Source organism: Lissotriton helveticus, chromosome 5_1 (genome assembly GCF_964261635.1).
Source record: "Lissotriton helveticus chromosome 5_1, aLisHel1.1, whole genome shotgun sequence".
NCBI lineage: Eukaryota > Metazoa > Chordata > Amphibia > Caudata > Salamandridae > Lissotriton > Lissotriton helveticus.
The window spans coordinates 1,626,008,938-1,626,027,874 of NC_136065.1; the positions used below are offsets into that span (position 1 = coordinate 1,626,008,938).

The 18,937-nt window shown below is 49.8% G+C and overlaps 1 protein-coding gene across 1 annotated transcript in view; it reads left to right on the plus strand.

Moving 5' to 3' along the window:
• The first annotated feature begins 525 nt into the window (after positions 1-525).
• The window catches only part of NOP10 (NOP10 ribonucleoprotein), a 41,295-nt gene continuing 22,883 nt past the window's right edge, over positions 526-18,937 (plus strand). Inside the window, exon 1 of the mRNA XM_078641325.1 lies at positions 526-705. Coding sequence (XP_078497451.1) covers positions 652-705 — 54 coding nt within the window. The 5' untranslated portion in view covers positions 526-651. The remainder of the gene's footprint in view (positions 706-18,937) is intronic.

Sequence of the window (18,937 nt, forward strand, 5' to 3'; positions counted from 1 at the left end):
AAAAAAGCACTGTCATACATTTTGCTTAACATAATTATTCAATTTTAAAGGACACAGGACTATGGCTAGAAATTAATTTGGAGTCAATTGGAATTTATGAAGGAGATGGCTTGATGTCTGGTCGCTTATACTGCTTCAGTTAGCTGGGGAAATTGATTGAAAAAGTATGTGGAAAACTATAAACAAAACAGAGGACTTGTAGAATGAAAATATTGACATAGGGCAAACATTGAAGAAATATACTTATTATAATTATATTTACGTATGCAGTCATTGTATTAACTAAAAAATTCGTCGAATTATGCTTTTAAAGTAAAATTCAAAGAAAGAGGAAATCGTTTTTTAGCATATTAATTCTTTAAAAGTTACTTAACAAGGTACAGCAAGGTTGGTAGAGTCTATGGAAACCACATGCAAATAAGTATTCAAAGATGGCCGTCCCCTTTACTTCCTCCAAGTGCAGGCTCGAGCAGAAAGCGAAGCATGCTAAATACATTTAAACGTTTGGTATCCAACCCGGAAGTGACGCCACAGATTGCCGGATGTGCACTGAAACGGAAAAGGCAGTACACTAAACACGTGTTAGAACAAACGAGCTGCGAGCGCCTGAACCGGAGAGAGTAAACACTTGCAGCAGGAGGAGCCGGCGTCATGTTTTTGCAATTCTACTTGAACGAGAGTGGGGAGAGAGTCTATACCTTGAAGGTGAGTTAAGCATGACACGGGAGCCGTGGTCGACGTGCAGAGCTTGAATGTTTGGCAAAGGGGATAAAAAACGTTTATTGGGATATGTCTGTTTTACCCTACTCAGTTGATTCTAGTCATTTAGCGCACTGGAGGGATATGTTGTGGTGGCTTCAGGCTGTATATACCTGTTTGGGATGGGGTTCAGAATATGGAACGATATGGATTTTTCTTTTTGCCGTTTTATATAGCGCGAACTCGATCCGACATTATTGTACCGCTTTGCAGGAGCATCAGTTATAATACACAATGACCCGTTCATTTTTGGTAGGCACGGGGAATCAAGTGATTTGCTGCGAATGACGCAAGATGTTGAGGCTCGAACCTGGCTTCCTCCAACTCCTTAGTCGGCTGCCCGGCAACAGTAGTCACCAGAGAAGTGCGATACTGAGCCCTCACACATCCTGTTCGGTTTATATATACCTTGTAAATGGACTTCGTTTAAGAGCTGCATCTACAATGTTAGAGCATGAGTAACGAAAAGCCTGAGATCGTCGATTTACAGAACACTCCGTATCTGACTTTGGTTTTTCGGATGATACCCCCAGTTCATCTCCAACCAGATTTAAAAATTTTACCCTGGTAACCACCCATCCACAGGAGCCAGGTTCACAAAATTATTGGTGGGCCCGGTTGCCTGATCAAATGCTGACTATAAATTGAGGAAAGTTTGAGATAGAACAAGAATGTGACAGGCGCATACGTTTCTGAAACGTCAGCCTTTTTTCATTTTTTTTTTAAAGATTGAACTATATGCTGTTCATTTTTTTTGCCCAATGCCTTCGCTTACACTGACCTCTCTGCCAGTTGTTCTCACCAGTGGTAGCTGATAATTTTGAAAATTATGAAATGTAATATCCCAAATTGTTGCCGGCACGGAAGGCAGGCTACTTTAAGGTGGATTTAGGGATGAGCGGTAACGCCAGAGGTGTTTTTTTGTTTTGTATTACACCAAATGGTATATTTTAAAGCTCAATTTTCAACCAATACAATGAAAAATTGCATTTCCTTAAAATAGGTTAACTGGTTTATATATTTAGTTATAAATGCGCAATAAGCAGGGGAAGTGAACTAAGCCAATTTGTAAAATGTAATAAAAAAAAGTTGGCCAAAAAATTGTGTCCAACTAATCCTGTATCGTATGTGAAAGTAGTATAAGGAGTGGAAAGATGCAGGTCATTAATCAGAAGGATGGTAAATAAGCTGTCCGGCAGGGACCACCAACACAATAAGAGCAAAGAAACCCATTGATCATTGAAATGGTAGTATTGCATTTAATGTGCAGATATGGAACTCAAGTGATAATGGGCAATCCTCCTTTCTTTTCTCTAACGCCTTAACCGCGGCGGTTTTTATGCGCTGTTGGACGTGCGCAGCACCAGCGGGGTAGGGCTCGTGACGGTCGACGGCAGCATGTAACGGGCTAAAACAGGGGAGCTTGCTAAAAACGTGAATGCCCACCACAATGAGCACCTCAGTAGGTGTCGGCCCAATTTCATTGTTACACCTGCAATCCCCACCCCTCCTGTGGTCAAATTATTTGGCTGCAATGCAGCAAATAAACACTACTTCTGGCACCTCTGTTCCCATGCCGACCCAAGAGTCTGGTGCACGTTGGCAAGCTCCAGCTCATCAGCTAAAATATTGTTGAGCTCGATCCCAGTGCTACACAGAAGTTTGCTCCCATTTATTGATTCCGTGAACGGATGCTACATGCACATTTTTTTTTTTTTTTTGTAATCCTCTGCTGTAGAAATTATAGACTGGGCTTGTTCAGACTATTCACTGAGACTACATTGCAATTCCTCAGTTGAATCTGAAAATCAGTCTGGGTCTTGTAAAACTCATTCTGAGAAGCCAGTATTAGGATTCCAATATCTTTTGGGGATTTCCTGTTTGCCAGCTTCTCCCATAATAGCTTTCTGTTGATGTTGTTCAACGCTGAAGTGAAATCAATGAAACGTACGTAAAGAGGCAGATTGGCTAGTTTAACGGCGTCTATTAGAAGTGATTAAGCCAGAATATTTGATGATCCCATTTGTTTGCGAAAACCTGTCTGGCTGATGGGGATCACAGCGTTTTCGTTCGTCCATTCCGTGAGCTCCTGTAGTAGAAGACCAGCATAATATTTGGCCTCTTTGTCAATTAAGGCAACAAGTAATTTTTTGGGTCATTTGTGTTGCCTTTATTATGAATTGGAGCTATTATCGAGCCTTTCCATAAGGCTGGAATGGTCTGTGATATGTTTGAACAGTGCAAATAGTGCCGCTGCCCAGTATTCTGGGTTTCATTTGTACAAAATGGGAGGGATCCCGTTGGGGCCCAGTGCCCCCTCTGGCTTTCCTTTCGCTATCCTAGGGATAATTTATTTTTCAGTGAAGTAGTGTCCGATTGTAGGTAACAGGCTTGGATTTTGCTGTCGAGATCTGGTCGCCTCATTATGGAAATCATTGGAGCGGTGTTAAAATGAAGCAGACGGTATTCGGACCGAGCTTCTTCAGTAAGATGAGAATTAATGCTAGGACTTCTTGGGTTCTGGAGGGTGTTCACCATTTTCCAGAATCTTCCGCTAGTATTATTTCCTTTTGCATCATGAAGAAGCTTAGCCCATAGCTCTTCCTCTGCTTCCCTTTTTGTATGCCAAATTCATTTCTTTTTACTGATTTTTAGGTCTCGCCTGTCGATGCGCATGCGCATCGAGCTTGCGAGACTATTGGGGCTTAAACAGTCTTTAACTAACTTGCAAGGAATCGTGGCGATTCCTTGCAGTGCCCGTGAAATTCAAGCTTAATGCGCATGTGCATTGAGCGTAAAAGCGCGTGCACATGCCCCCAGCCGCCTGCTTGCATGTATTTTCCTTCAGCCGCACTCCTCCCACACCCCACTCCAGGCCCCTGCTGCTTTCACACCCTCATGCCGCTCTCCCCGCTCCGCCCCCTCCCCTGCCCGCCGTGTCGCATTCATCCCCCCTCCCCTTCTCTGCCTTCCCTCCGTCTTCCCTCCCACAGGCAACAAGAGGCTAGTTCATGACGCGCGTCCACATCACAGCCATCAGCCTCCCTCCCGCGGGCAGCTTGGCCTCAGGTATTCACCCCAGCGCGACTTCTCCTCCCCCCTAATTACATGCCTGCTGTTTACTTCTTTCACGGCAGCTCTCTCGCACATCAAAAGGCTGCCCCCCACGCATCGCAACAGACTTCATTGGAATGCGCTCCATGCATTCTCCCCTCCCTTTCAGCCTCTTTCCCAGCTCCAAGCCGGACCCTCCTTTCTCACCTCCTCTTTCTTTATTTACAGGGACAACTTGTATTTTTCCCCGAGGCAACCAGTTCTGACACACACCAACTTACACACGCAGTTCAATATTCATCTAGATGTTCTTTTCTATCGACCGACCCGGGGATCACAGCACCGTAAATAAAACATGTTTACAAAAGGTACATTATTCTGTTAACATATGTAGCATGATGTACCTTAGGCCTTTGACATGGCAGACGTCACAAGTGCAACCCTCGCTCCCCTACACACTTAAACGCACCTGTCAGCACCCGTGCTTCCGGCTGTCTCTGCAGTACTGGGCACAGTTTTGCGAACTGTATTTCATTTCCTTGCGCATTGTACTGAGCCCACAAGCTGTATTTTTGTGCGGCTATGATCCTGGTGTCACCTGGCTCTATCTTGGTGAAGAACATAGACTGAACAGTACAGCAGTGTTTGCATTTAAACTACTTGCTACTTGAATCTGGAATTCGTTTGTGGTCTGGAATTCGTTTGTGGCTAACCTTCAAGGTGGCGTTGAGCTTTCTCATTGGCAGCAGTTCTGCCTTTAGTTATTCTGTTCATGTAGACACTATATCTCTATTTACCTGTCGGAGCAGACTCCTGACTTGGGTCAAGAGGATGCAATTTTATCAAATATACTTGGCCAGTTAGGTAGTTTTTGGAGAAATCAACTTGTTCGATTGTCTGCTTCAGTCACCCACTCTGCTTCAGTCACCCACTCTGCTTCAGTCACCCACTCTGCTTCAGTCACCCACTCTGCAAATTGATGAATGTTATGCCATTTTCATAGACATAAACAACTTTTCGGACGGGTAAAAAAAAAAAAGGGGGTCTACGGAGTAGTGCGTCAGATACGTTACACACAAAATATACTTCCCAAAAGTGAGCTACAGCATGCAAGGATGTTGATCTGGCTTCATGCCAAAAAGCAACAATCATTCTTACAATATTACACCAACAAAACAAAGAAAAATATGTGGCAGGAAGCGAGGACGAGGATGTACAAACACAAAAGTGAAACAGCCTTTTTTTCATTGTGGCAATAAACAAGCACTATACATCTGGGGAATGGGACGGATTTAACACAATGGTCAAGAGTTACACAAAAAGCCGTACGCATATAACAATAGCAGTTATTCACACGGAATTACATCAAATATAAGAAAGATATTACGCAACTTGGATTCAGCACGAACAGCATCAATAAACATTACATAGGTCTCTTAGCTTCACAAAACAACGCGTAATAAAATTAATACTTTTCAAGTGTACAATATTCATGGCGAAAAAAGTACTTAGAAACTCAAAGAACAGCTCGTGTACGTCAAATAACAAACACAAGCTAATAATACATTACATAACACTTTACGAAACAAATTACATTACATATCGAAGAATAAAAACAAGACTTTAATTTACATTACATAATATTCATTTCTAAATATTGCGAGCGAAAAACATACTATGTCAACATTATTAAAAATACACTCCTATTCATTCGTTAACTTAAACATACTATAGATACTACATTACATTACTTATAAAATAAATTAGGAATACATTCTTACCTGTCGAACGACGCAGCAACAGCACAAGACCAAGAACACGCCTTCCGCGATTCAACATTCTCGATCTTCTGGGGAATTCCACCGTTGACGTAAGCAAATCAGAATGCAACGTCAAAAACGTCGCATTCCGATTGGCTACAAATAAACGTCAACGGAACGTAAACACTCACAACACCAAAAAAACTAGAACGCTAACGTAGACAACGTCAAGGTGACGCGTTGCGTCGGCCATTTTTAACATGATACAATTAATACGGGACTCCACTGACACAAAAATACACACATAACACCACACATTAATTTAAACACACACATTTACCTGCATCTCTATTTACCTGTCTGAGGAGACTCCAGACTTGGGTCAAGAGGATAACATTTTAACAAATTACACACACTCTGTAGCTTGCGCGAACTCTGATGCTTTAAGCCACTCTGCATCGTTCCGCCACTCTGCAACATTCAGCCACTCTGCAACATTCAGCCACTCTGCATCATTCACCCACTCTGCATCATTCACCCACTCTGCATCATTCAGCCACTCTACTTCACTCACCCACTCTGCTTCACTCTCCCACTCTGCTTCACTCTCCCACTCTGCTTCAGTCACCCACTCTGCTTCAGTCACCCACTCTGCTTCAGTCACCCACTCTGCTTCAGTCACCCACTCTGCTTCAGTCACCCACTCTGCTTCAGTCACCCACTCTGCTTCAGTCACCCACTCTGCTTCAGTCACCCACTCTGCTTCAGTCACCCACTCTGCTTCAGTCACCCACTCTGCTTCAGTCACCCACTCTGCTTCAGTCACCCACTCTGCTTCAGTCACCCACTCTGCTTCAGTCAGCCACTCTGCTTCAGTCAGCCACTCTGCTTCAGTCAGCCACTCTGCTTCAGTCAGCCACTCTGCTTCAGTCAGCCACTCTGCTTCAGTCAGCCACTCTGCTTCAGTCAGCCACTCTGCTTCAGTCAGCCACTCTGCTTCAGTCAGCCACTCTGCTTCAGTCAGCCACTCTGCTTCAGTCAGCCACTCTGCTTCAGTCAGCCACTCTGCTTCAGTCAGCCACTCTGCTTCAGTCAGCCACTCTGCTTCAGTCAGCCACTCTGCTTCAGTCAGCCACTCTGCTTCAGTCAGCCACTCTGCTTCAGTCAGCCACTCTGCTTCAGTCAGCCACTCTGCTTCAGTCAGCCACTCTGCTTCAGTCAGCCACTCTGCTTCAGTCAGCCACTCTGCTTCAGTCAGCCACTCTGCTTCAGTCAGCCACTCTGCTTCAGTCAGCCACTCTGCTTCAGTCAGCCACTCTGCTTCAGTCAGCCACTCTGCTTCAGTCAGCCACTCTGCTTCAGTCAGCCACTCTGCTTCAGTCAGCCACTCTGCAGCTTTCACACACTCTGCAGCTTTCACACACTCTGCAGCTTTCACCTTCACTCACCCTTACTCACCTTCACTCACCCTTACTCACCTTCACTCACCCTTACTCACCTTCACTCACCCTTACTCACCTTCACTCACCCTTACTCACCTTCACTCACCCTTACTCACCTTCACTCACCCTTACTCACCTTCACTCACCCTTACTCACCTTCACTCACCCTTACTCACCTTCACTCACCCTTACTCACCTTCACTCACCCTTACTCACCTTCACTCACCCTTACTCACCTTCACTCACCCTTACTCACCTTCACTCACCCTTACTCACCTTCACTCACCCTTACTCACCTTCACTCACCCTTACTCACCTTCACTCACCCTTACTCACCTTCACTCACCCTTACTCACCTTCACTCACCCTTACTCACCTTCACTCACCCTTACTCACCTTCACTCACCCTTACTCACCTTCACTCACCCTTACTCACCTTCACTCACCCTTACTCACCTTCACTCACCCTTACTCACCTTCACTCACCCTTACTCACCTTCACTCACCCTTACTCACCCTTACTCACCTTCACTCACCCTTACTCACCTTCACTCACCCTTACTCACCTTCACTCACCCTTACTCACCTTCACTCACCCTTACTCACCTTCACTCACCCTTACTCACCTTCACTCACCCTTACTCACCTTCACTCACCCTTACTCACCTTCACTCACCCTTACTCACCTTCACTCACCCTTACTCACCTTCACTCACCCTTACTCACCTTCACTCACCCTTACTCACCTTCACTCACCCTTACTCACCTTCACTCACCCTTACTCACCTTCACTCACCTTCACTCACCCTTACTCACCTTCACTCACCTTCACTCACCCTTACTCACCTTCACTCACCCTTACTCACCCTTACTCACCTTCACTCACCCTTACTCACCTTCACTCACCCTTACTCACCTTCACTCACCCTTACTCACCTTCACTCACCCTTACTCACCTTCACTCACCCTTACTCACCTTCACTCACCCTTACTCACCTTCACTCACCCTTACTCACCTTCACTCACCCTTACTCACCTTCACTCACCCTTACTCACCTTCACTCACCCTTACTCACCTTCACTCACCCTTACTCACCTTCACTCACCCTTACTCACCTTCACTCACCCTTACTCACCTTCACTCACCCTTACTCACCCTTACTCACCCTTACTCACCTTCACTCACCCTTACTCACCTTCACTCACCCTTACTCACCTTCACTCACCCTTACTCACCTTCACTCACCCTTACTCACCTTCACTCACCCTTACTCACCTTCACTCACCCTTACTCACCTTCACTCACCCTTACTCACCTTCACTCACCCTTACTCACCTTCACTCACCCTTACTCACCTTCACTCACCCTTACTCACCTTCACTCACCCTTACTCACCTTCACTCACCTTCACTCACCCTTACTCACCCTCACTCACCCTTACTCACCTTCACTCACCCTTACTCACCTTCACTCACCCTTACTCACCTTCACTCACCCTTACTCACCTTCACTCACCCTTACTCACCTTCACTCACCCTTACTCACCTTCACTCACCCTTACTCACCTTCACTCACCCTTACTCACCTTCACTCACCCTTACTCACCTTCACTCACCCTTACTCACCCTTACTCACCTTCACTCACCTTCACTCACCCTTACTCACCTTCACTCACCCTTACTCACCTTCACTCACCCTTACTCACCTTCACTCACCCTTACTCACCTTCACTCACCCTTACTCACCTTCACTCACCCTTACTCACCTTCACTCACCTTCACTCACCCTTACTCACCTTCACTCACCCTCACTCACCCTCACTCACCCTCACTCACCCTCACTCACCCTCACTCACCCTCACTCACCCTCACTCACCCTCACTCACCCTCACTCACCCTCACTCACCCTCACTCACCCTCACTCACCCTCACTCACCCTCACTCACCCTCACTCACCCTCACTCACCCTCACTCACCCTCACTCACCCTCACTCACCCTCACTCACCCTCACTCACACTCACCCTCACTCACCCTCACTCACCCTCACTCACCCTCACTCACCCTCACTCACCCTCACTCACCCTCACTCACCCTCACTCACCCTCACTCACCCTCACTCACCCTCACTCACCCTCACTCACCCTCACTCACCCTCACTCACCCTCACTCACCCTCACTCACCCTCACTCACCCTCACTCACCCTCACTCACCCTCACTCACCCTCACTCACCCTCACTCACCCACCCTCACTCACCCACCCTCACTCACCCACCCTCACTCACCCACCCTCACTCACCCACCCTCACTCACCCACCCTCACTCACCCACCCTCACTCACCCACCCTCACTCACCCACCCTCACTCACCCTCACTCACCCACCCTCACTCACCCTCACTCACCCTCACTCAACACCTCACTCACCCTCAACCTCAACCCTTCACCCTCACTCACCCTCAACCCCTCACTCACCCTCAACCCCTCAGCCTCACCCTCACTCACCCTCAACCCCTCACTCACCCTCAACCCCTCAGCCTCACCCTCACTCACCCTCAACCCCTCAGCCTCACCCTCACTCACCCTCAACCCCTCAGCCTCACCCTCACTCACCCTCAACCCCTCAGCCTCACCCTCACTCACCCTCAACCCCTCAGCCTCACCCTCACTCACCCTCAACCCCTCAGCCTCACCCTCACTCACCCTCAACCCCTCAGCCTCACCCTCACTCACCCTCAACCCCTCAGCCTCACCCTCACTCACCCTCAACCCCTCAGCCTCACCCTCAGCCTCACCCTCAGCCTCACCCTCAGCCTCACCCTCAGCCTCACCCTCAGCCTCACCCTCAGCCTCACCCTCACTCACCCTCACTCACCCTCACTCACCCTCACTCACCCTCACTCACCCTCACTCACCCTCACTCACCCTCACTCACCCTCACTCACCCTCACTCACCCTCACTCACCCTCACTCACCCTCACTCACCCTCACTCACCCTCACTCACCCTCACTCACCCTCAACCCTTCACCCTCACTCACCCTCAACCTCAACCCTTCACCCTCACTCACCCTCAACCTCAACCCTTCACCCTCACTCACCCTCAACCCCTCACTCACCCTCAACCCCTCAGCCTCACTCACCCTCAACACCTCACCCTCCACACCTCACCCTCCACACCTCACCCTCCACACCTCACCCTCCACACCTCACCCTCCACACCTCACCCTCCACACCTCACCCTCCACACCTCACCCTCCACACCTCACCCTCCACACCTCACCCTCCACACCTCACCCTCCACACCTCACCCTCCACACCTCACCCTCCACACCTCACCCTCCACACCTCACCCTCCACACCTCACCCTCCACACCTCACCCTCCACACCTCACCCTCACAACACATATTGTGTTACAATAGGTGTCACATTTGCGAAAGATAAAACTATTGGCATTTTAAATAACAAAGCTATTAATTCACAATTTTAAAAACAAGCACATACATAAAAAATGTGTCCTTTACAATTCCAATAGCTCAAACTTTCCTAATGCGAGACATATTGCATTGCTGTGCTTCTCTCCCCTGCTGCACTCTTCTGCTCTCTAGAGATGTAGCATAACGACTAGAGCTGCCATATAAGTCACGTACATACAAAACATGTTGCATTCCAAATGCTATAGGTGTCACATTCGCAAAAGTTATAACTATTGCCAAGACCCCGCACCGCAAGCCACGGCCCCGCATTCAGGCCCGGCCACGGACATACTTGCTGGGCATGCCGGATCGAAACCGAAACCAACGGTGTCGACTACGCCTAAAATGGCCGACCCGAAAACGAAACTGAAACTTAAGGACTCGAGCGTCCCTAAAATGGCGGCCGGCCAACAGAAAGCTACTGCACCCGCCGCCGCATCGGCTCCGTCGACCTCCGGTCCGCAGAAGTCGAAGAAGTCGGTCGATTCCACAGGGTCGAAATCGGCGCCAGAGGAGGGATCCTCGAAGAAGGGTGGTCGGCACGGATCAACCGCTGCGACACCGTCTAAGCACGCCAAGGCCAGCGGCACGGCTCCGGTTCCGACTGGGACTCCGTCCGTCGGTCGCGTAGTGGAGTCGGAGGCGACACAAGCACACGGATCGACGGCTGGCACATCTGCGCATCGATCCAAGGACTCTGGGTCGGCGGCAACTGCATCGGCGTCCATGACTCCGAAAGGCCACCATGACGTCGGATCCGAGGGGAAGGTCAAGACATCCTCGTCAGCGCCAAAAGCCACTGTAAGTGAAGTGTCTCCCATCGCCGCTTCGCTGCAGAGAATCAGGGACAAGGCCGCTGCTACGTCGGCTCCGTTACCGTCGCCTCAGGCGCCGAAGGACACTCCGGCAAAGCCTAAGAGTAAGCTTCTCTTCCTTCTGCCGCCGAAAGAGGCTCCGAAGGCCTTTTTGACGAAATCGACGCCAAAGAAGTCGGATTCTTCTACGGCGGGGGTACCTTCAGGTTGAGAACTCGAATCAGAGGACGATTCTGAGCATTTCATCGATGCCAACACTGGCAAATTAACCCTATACAAAAGGAGGATTACTTCTGAGCCTCTGGACTCCTATGTCATCCCACTGAAGAAGAAAAGGGTTCCTCAGGACGCTTCTGACCTCATAGAACCGATCCAGCCTCCTCCAAGAAGAAGCCCTACTCCCTCACCAGAACACTCTGAGGGTGAGGGATATGACGAGGAGGACCAATACACCTTCCCCATCAATGAACCAGATGCACATCCAGATGCATATGATGACATTGGTGACCAAGGCACCCAAAGTGTGGGGCAAGACCCACAACATTTCAGTGCACGTGCATCCCCAACAGAAGATTCTGCAGGTTTTCATGCACTCATTGAGAGGGCAGCTGCTAATCATGATGTGGACATGCATGCTGACCCAGTAGAAGAGGACTTTCTCTTTGACACTTTTTCAGTCTCTGAAAGAACTGTGAAAACGCTGCCTATGCTCAAGGGAGTCCTCAAGCATGCAGCTGACATCTTTAAAGAACCTACCAGAGCGAGAGTGGTCAATCCACGTATCGAGAAAAAGTACAGACCAGCACCTGCAGACCCTGCATACATTCGGGGACAGTTGCCACTAGACTCTCTTGTGGTCGCAAATGCCAGGAAACGGGCCAACTCCCAGACAACGGGCGAAGCTCCTCCCCCAGACAAGGAGTCCAAAGTGCTAGAGGCAGGGGGCAAAAGAGTGGCGGCACAAGCTGCAAACTTTTGGCGTATTGCAAATACACAAGCACTCTTAGCACGTTACGATAGGGCGCATTACGACACCCTAGAGCAGATTGTACAACACTTGCCTCCAAAGTTTCAAGAAGGCACCAAACTGCTTATTGAGGAAGGGAAACTGATCTCCAACGCAGCCATCAAGTGTGCACTTGACGCCGCAGACACGGCAGCTAGGACGATCAACACTAGCGTCATGCTGAGACGACAAGCTTGGCTCCGCATATCAGGGTTTAAACCTGATATTCAGACAACCATACTTAATCAGCCAGTCAATCCTGATAGACTGTTTGGTCCAGATGTTGACACCACCCTCAAAGATAAAGAAGGACACGGAAACTGCTAAATCTATGGGGGCCCTACAATCACAACAGTTTCGTGGCAATAATTTTCGTCGCTCAGGTGCACGTGGAGTCACCAGAGGACAAATGGGTCAACAGTCGCAATTCTCAAGAGGTGGAGCACAATCCTCGTTCACAAAACAAAACAAGGGAGGTTACAGAAATAACAGCAACAGAGGTCGCGGCAGAGCAAACAACAACTCCCGCTCCTCTACCCCAAGCAAACAGTGACTCTCTGTCACTGCCCCCCGACCACTTAACACCTGTCGGGGGGAGACTGCAGCAGTTCCTGCCCGTCTGGAGAAACATCACCACAGACAGGTGGGTGCTACAACTTGTCCAGTACGGTTATTGTCTAGAGTTAAAGTCCACTCTACCCAGCATTCCACCATGGCAACGGCCTATGTCCGCAGAGCATTTGCACTTATTGCAGCAGGAAGTAGTGGCGATGCTGCAAAAGGCGCAATCGTGCTCGTGCCGGTGGAGGAGGAGGGCACAGGGGTATATTCCCTGTACTTCCTTATTCCAAAGAAGGACGGATCTCTCAGACCCATTCTAGATCTTCGTCCCCTCAACCTGTACATACTATCAGAACATTTCCACATGCTTGCACTGCAACAGATTCTTCCCTTGTTAAACCAAGGGGACTTCTTAGCAACCTTAGATCTCAAGGATGCTTATTTCCACATTCCACTGCACCCGTCCCACAGGAAATACCTCAGGTTCACTATTCAAGGCAAGCATTACCAGTTCAAGGTCCTACCCTTCGGAGTCACCACAGCCCCAAGGGTGTTTACCAAGTGTCTGGCGACAGTAGCAGCGCACCTCAGGAGGCAGAACATCCATGTCTACCCCTACCTGGACGACTGGCTCGTTCAAGCCAAGTCGGAACAACAGTGCGCCGCGGACATGTCGACCACCATTCACCTCCTTCACAATCTAGGTTTCTCGTTGAACTACCCAAAGTCGCATCTTCAGCCGGCACATGTCCGGCAGTTTCTAGGTGCGACGATCAATACCCTGACGGCCATGGCTCAACCAAACCAAGTCAGGATAGACAGCGTGCAGTCTCTAATCCAGAAGTTCAGACCACAACACTCACTTCCAGCGAGAGTGTTCATGCAGTTGATAGGCATGATGGCCTCCTGCATCTTCATAGTCCCTCACGCACGGTTACATATGCGCCCGCTCCAGGAGTGCTTAGCAAATCAGTGGACACAGGCTCAGGGACAATTGACAGACCTAGTGTTGGTTACCAGTCGGGCATACGACTCTCTGCATTGGTGGACTCCACACAACCTTTGCAAGGGCCGACTGTTCCAGGAGCCAGTGCCACAGATTATCCTGACAACGGACGCATCTCTCCAGGGATGGGGAGCTCATCTGCTCACTTACACAGTGCAGGGACTATGGACGACGCAGCAACAGAAGATGCACATCAATTATCTGGAACTGATGGCAATCTTCATGGCGATCAAGTCCTTCATTGTACATCTGTGCAACAAGGTGGTGTTAGTCCGGACGGACAACATGACCGCGATGTACTACATTCAAAAGCAGGGGGGCACCCACTCGCCACAGCTGTCTCATCTGGCTCAGAGCATGTGGAAGTGGGCCATTCAGAGGAACATTTTCCTCATGGCGGAACACCTCCCGGGAAAGGACAATCAGATGGCGGATCTGCTCAGCAGGTACAGCCATCAAATGCACGAGTGGGAGATACACCCATCTGTCCTCCGCCCGTACTTCCAGCAGTGGGGTCATCCGGAGATAGACCTGTTTGCCACAAAAGAAAACGCAAAATGCCAACACTTTGCCGCCAGGTTCCCTCACCCACAGTCGCAGGGGAATGCGATATGGATGAACTGGTCAGGCAGATTTGCGTACGCTTTTCCGCCAGCCCCTCTGATACCACTGGTGGCAAGAAAGCTAAGGCAGCACGCGATGACTCTCATCCTTGTTGCTCCAACGTGGGCGCGCCAAGCATGGTACACCACGTTCCTCGAACTCTCGGTGGTGCCGCATCAAAGACTGCGCCTCACGCCCAGACTTTTGACGCAGAACCATGGAGAAATTCAGCATCCAGATCCGCAACAGCTCAACCTGGCGATCTGGCTCCTGAAGTCCTAGAGTTTGGATACCTTAACCTACCTCCGGAATGCATGGACATCATCAAGGAGGCAAGGAAGCCAACTACCAGAGCATGCTATGCTGCGAAATGGAAGCGTTTTGTCATTTACTGTACAGCCAATGACATCAACCCGCTAGATGCATCTATCCCTGACATCATTTGCTATCTGTTGCATCTTTACAAGTGCAATCTAGCGTACACTTCCATTCGGATACATCTATCCGCCATAGCGGCTTATCTTCAGAACAGGCAGCATCTCTCTGTCTTCAGAGTGCCTGCCATTAAAGCTTTCCTTGAAGGTCTGAAACGAGTCATTCCCCCAAGAACACCACCAGCTCCGGTGTGGAACCTCAATGTGGTCCTCACCAGACTGATGGGACCACCTTTTGAGCCACTGCACTCGTGTGAACTCCAGTTCCTAACGTGGAAAGTAGCTTTCCTAATAGCTATTACGTCACTGAGGCGTGTTAGTGAGCTACAAGCGCTCACAATCCAAGAGCCTTTCATTCAGATTCATCCAAATATGGTAGTTCTACGCACTAACCCCAAATTCCTTCCGAAAGTGGTGTCACAGTTTCATCTCAACCAAACTATTGACTTTCCGGCATTCTTCCAAAACCCACAAACGGTAGCGGAAAGAATGCTCCATACCTTAGATGTACGGAGGGCGTTGATGTACTACATAGACAGGACACAACCCTTTAGAAAGACAAAACAACTTTTTGTTGCCTTCGCACCACAACACAAAGGCAACCCCATTTCCAAAGCAGGAATAGCCAGGTGGATTGTTAAGTGCATCCAAATATGTTATCAAAAGGCCAAGCGCACTCTAACGATACCCCCAAGGGCGCACTCCACACGCAAATTGGGGGCATCCATGGCTTTCCTAGGGAACATTCCTTTAGAGGACATTTGCAGAGCAGCCACGTGGGTTACACCACATACCTTTACCAAACACTACTGTGTTGATGTACATTCCAAGCAGCAAGCTGCTGTAGGACAGGCTGTTCTCAAGACACTCTTTCAGGTTTCTGCAGCTGGCACGGGCAACCGCCGCTGATGGAGGGACTGCTATGTATTCTATGCTAAGATATGAATTTAGCAGCCCACATGCCTCGAACTGAATATGCTACTTACCAGTATGCATCTGTTCTTGGCATGTAGGGCTGCTAACATTCATATCGCCCACCCTCCTCCCCGGTGCCTGTTGCAGCTGCAGATATACTATTGTATTCAGTCATTAGCATGGACATCCTTTACACTTTTCACTCCATCTTCTGCCACAATGGCGAAAAACAATCTGGGGATGGAGCCGATGCCCATGCGCACTGTAGTCCAGGGGAGGAGCCACCTATCTCAGGATACTTCGAAGACTCTTCCAGGACAACAATGTGCGATCATCCGGACCCAACACTAGGCGGCGATCTAATGCTAAGATATGAATGTTAGCAGCCCTACATGCCAAGAACAGATGCATACTGGTAAGTAGCATATTCATTACACACATACAGTAGTATGAGTTATTACAGAATGCGGTTGCACAAATCTAGGAGTCTTTCATACTGTTATATCAGCTGAGGTGTCGCTGTAAGTGGGTGGGGTTATAATTAATCTCAGATGGGTGTACCTGGTTGATGGTAATATATTGCAGCAAGAAATGCTGAGAGGTGTTAGCCACAAGTTTATTTATTAGAACAGGAATCAATATTTCAAACATGACCGTTACTTATGGCGTATTAGCTGGCACCACAGAAAGCAGAGTTCAGCGTAATGTACGTTGTGAGGTCCTTGCATGGAAAACTCAATCTTTGTAGTCTTCCAGTTTCAAGAGACCTGTTTTTAGATTAGATGTGAAGTCTTGTAGTGTAGGACTGGCTCTAATGTTCTAGGGAAAAGCATTACATTGATCATGTCCGAGAATGTGTGCCTTTTTGTCCAGCAATGAAGTACGCAGCCCAAAAGAGTACTGCACACCCTAGATGTTAGGAGAGAAGTCATGTATTTCTTACAAAAGTAAGTAGAAGATGTTAGACGGGGACCTGGAGGGTCGGCCGAGCACAGTGATCGCACAGACAGGTAACTTCCCCCCCACAGATGGACACCACACAAAGCTTATGGTAACACCTTTTATAGGCACTTCGGGTAGTAGAGTGGTACGATACAGGGCGATCAGGACACGATGATCCTCTCAATTCTAGTCTCTAGTAAGGGAAGGGGGTAGCGGGACAGTCTTGGTACCCACGGGTACGGGTGTGTAACGGTGATAGCTCACAATCCTCGAGCTCGGTGTTCGGAGGGGTCAGACCGCGGCAGCGCCGGCAGGTCCCGAAGAGGTCGTAGGTGGCACGGGCCGCGGCAGCGCCAGCAGGTCCCAACGAGGATGAAGGTTACAACGGGCCGCGGCAGCGCCAGCAGGTCCCACGAGAATGCAGGTTGCAACGGGCCGCGGCAGCGCCAGCAGGTCCCACGAGGATGGAGGTTACAACGGGCCGCGGCAGCGCCAGCAGGTCCCACGAGGATGAAGGTTGCAGAGGGCCGCGGCAGCGCCAGCAGGTCCCACGAGGATGAAGGTTGCAGAGGGCCGCGGCAGCGCCAGCAGGCAGGACAATAGTTCACAAGGCAGGGCTGTGGCAGCGCCAACAGTCCGTCAAGGATGAGTTCGTCGCGGTGTCTCTCGACTCCAGGATACAACTGCCTTCCTGTCCTGGGGCTGCCTCAGTTATAGGTCTGGCGCCCTTTGATGTCCGGACCCTCGCTCTTGGAGGTCGGGAGGTCTGGGATGAGGGAGTCCAGACACCCAGCAGGGGGGTGGAGCCAGCGCCCGAGGAGGCTGGGGGTGCTCGGCACCTGGCGGGGGAGAGCCATCGACACTTCGTACTCCCATTGACCTGCCAAGTGGGCCGTTCACCTCCTGGGTGGAGGGTGGTGCCGGGATGTCGGGGCCTGGCCAGGCCCAGGGTTGGGGTCGGGCTGAGGCCGCGCGGCCGCGTGGTGCCGTGTCCAAGATGGCGGCTGGGCCGGGCAATGGTGCTGACGGTGGCCCGGGCCCTGTCCTGCGGGGAGGGAGCGAGCCCTTCATGTGGCCTGTCCAACAGAAGATCTGAATAATTTTTACATCCCATACTGCTAAGGGACTTTGTTAGCAAAATGGATAGTGTCAAAAATACAGTTGTGCTGCTCATTAGCAGTTAAACATAAGTAGGGCGACCAAAGGCTACTCTAAATGAAAAAAGGGTTGCAGTAGCATATATTGATGATGTCACACTACAAGACGTGCAAGGCAGCCACTTAGTCATCAACACAAACGTTTACCCAACATTGCGTAGCTGTACAATGAAGGGGCGAGACATTGAGTCAAAGTGCGCTTAAGTAAAATATTTGCAACCAACCACACTTTAAACCCCTCCTCCACTGAGAATTATTAACATTATATAATCGATGCTCAGCAAGACAACGTAGAAGAGCTTCACGCTGAAGAAGAAATGGGTTACCAGTAGAAAGTTTTGCTGTTTGGAGCTCCTCTACCTTCACATGTAGCAATCCCACCTCCCCAGTAAAGGAGGGGAGTCGATGCAAAAAAGGTCCGATGGTCGAATAATGTATAGCATGTGACTGTGTAGAGGAAGATGGGTACGCAACTAGTTTTTAGGTCGAGCTGATGTTGCATTCATGCGAAGCATGAATGCATCAGCTCGACAACTTATGCTGCCCGTATTTAGGAGAGTGGACAGCTACCAGACGCGCGCTTTGACGAGGTCGGATTTCACCTCGGGAGCTGCGCATGCGTGGTGCAAGCCCTGGCTCTCACACAGACAGACAGCCCCCACCCCTCTGCATGCACGCACGCACACACACACAGGCGCGCGCATGCACACGCAGGCATACGGCACACATACAGGCACACTATCCCCTACCTCGCATTCTCTCTCAATCTCACGCATGCGCACACACTTTCCTTCGCGCACACACGCACACACGCGCGCACACACTCCCACCTCCCCACCCCCCCACCCCCCCAGGCATACACACAGGCACGCACGCACTTCACATCAGCCCTGGGCCCCACTCACCGACTGCGCTCTTCCGGCGGGGCTCCTCACGGCGCGGCGCGTCTCATCCTCTAAATCGGGGCTCCCTCAGGTCAGATGAGCCCCGCAACAGGCGCCACACTCCTCC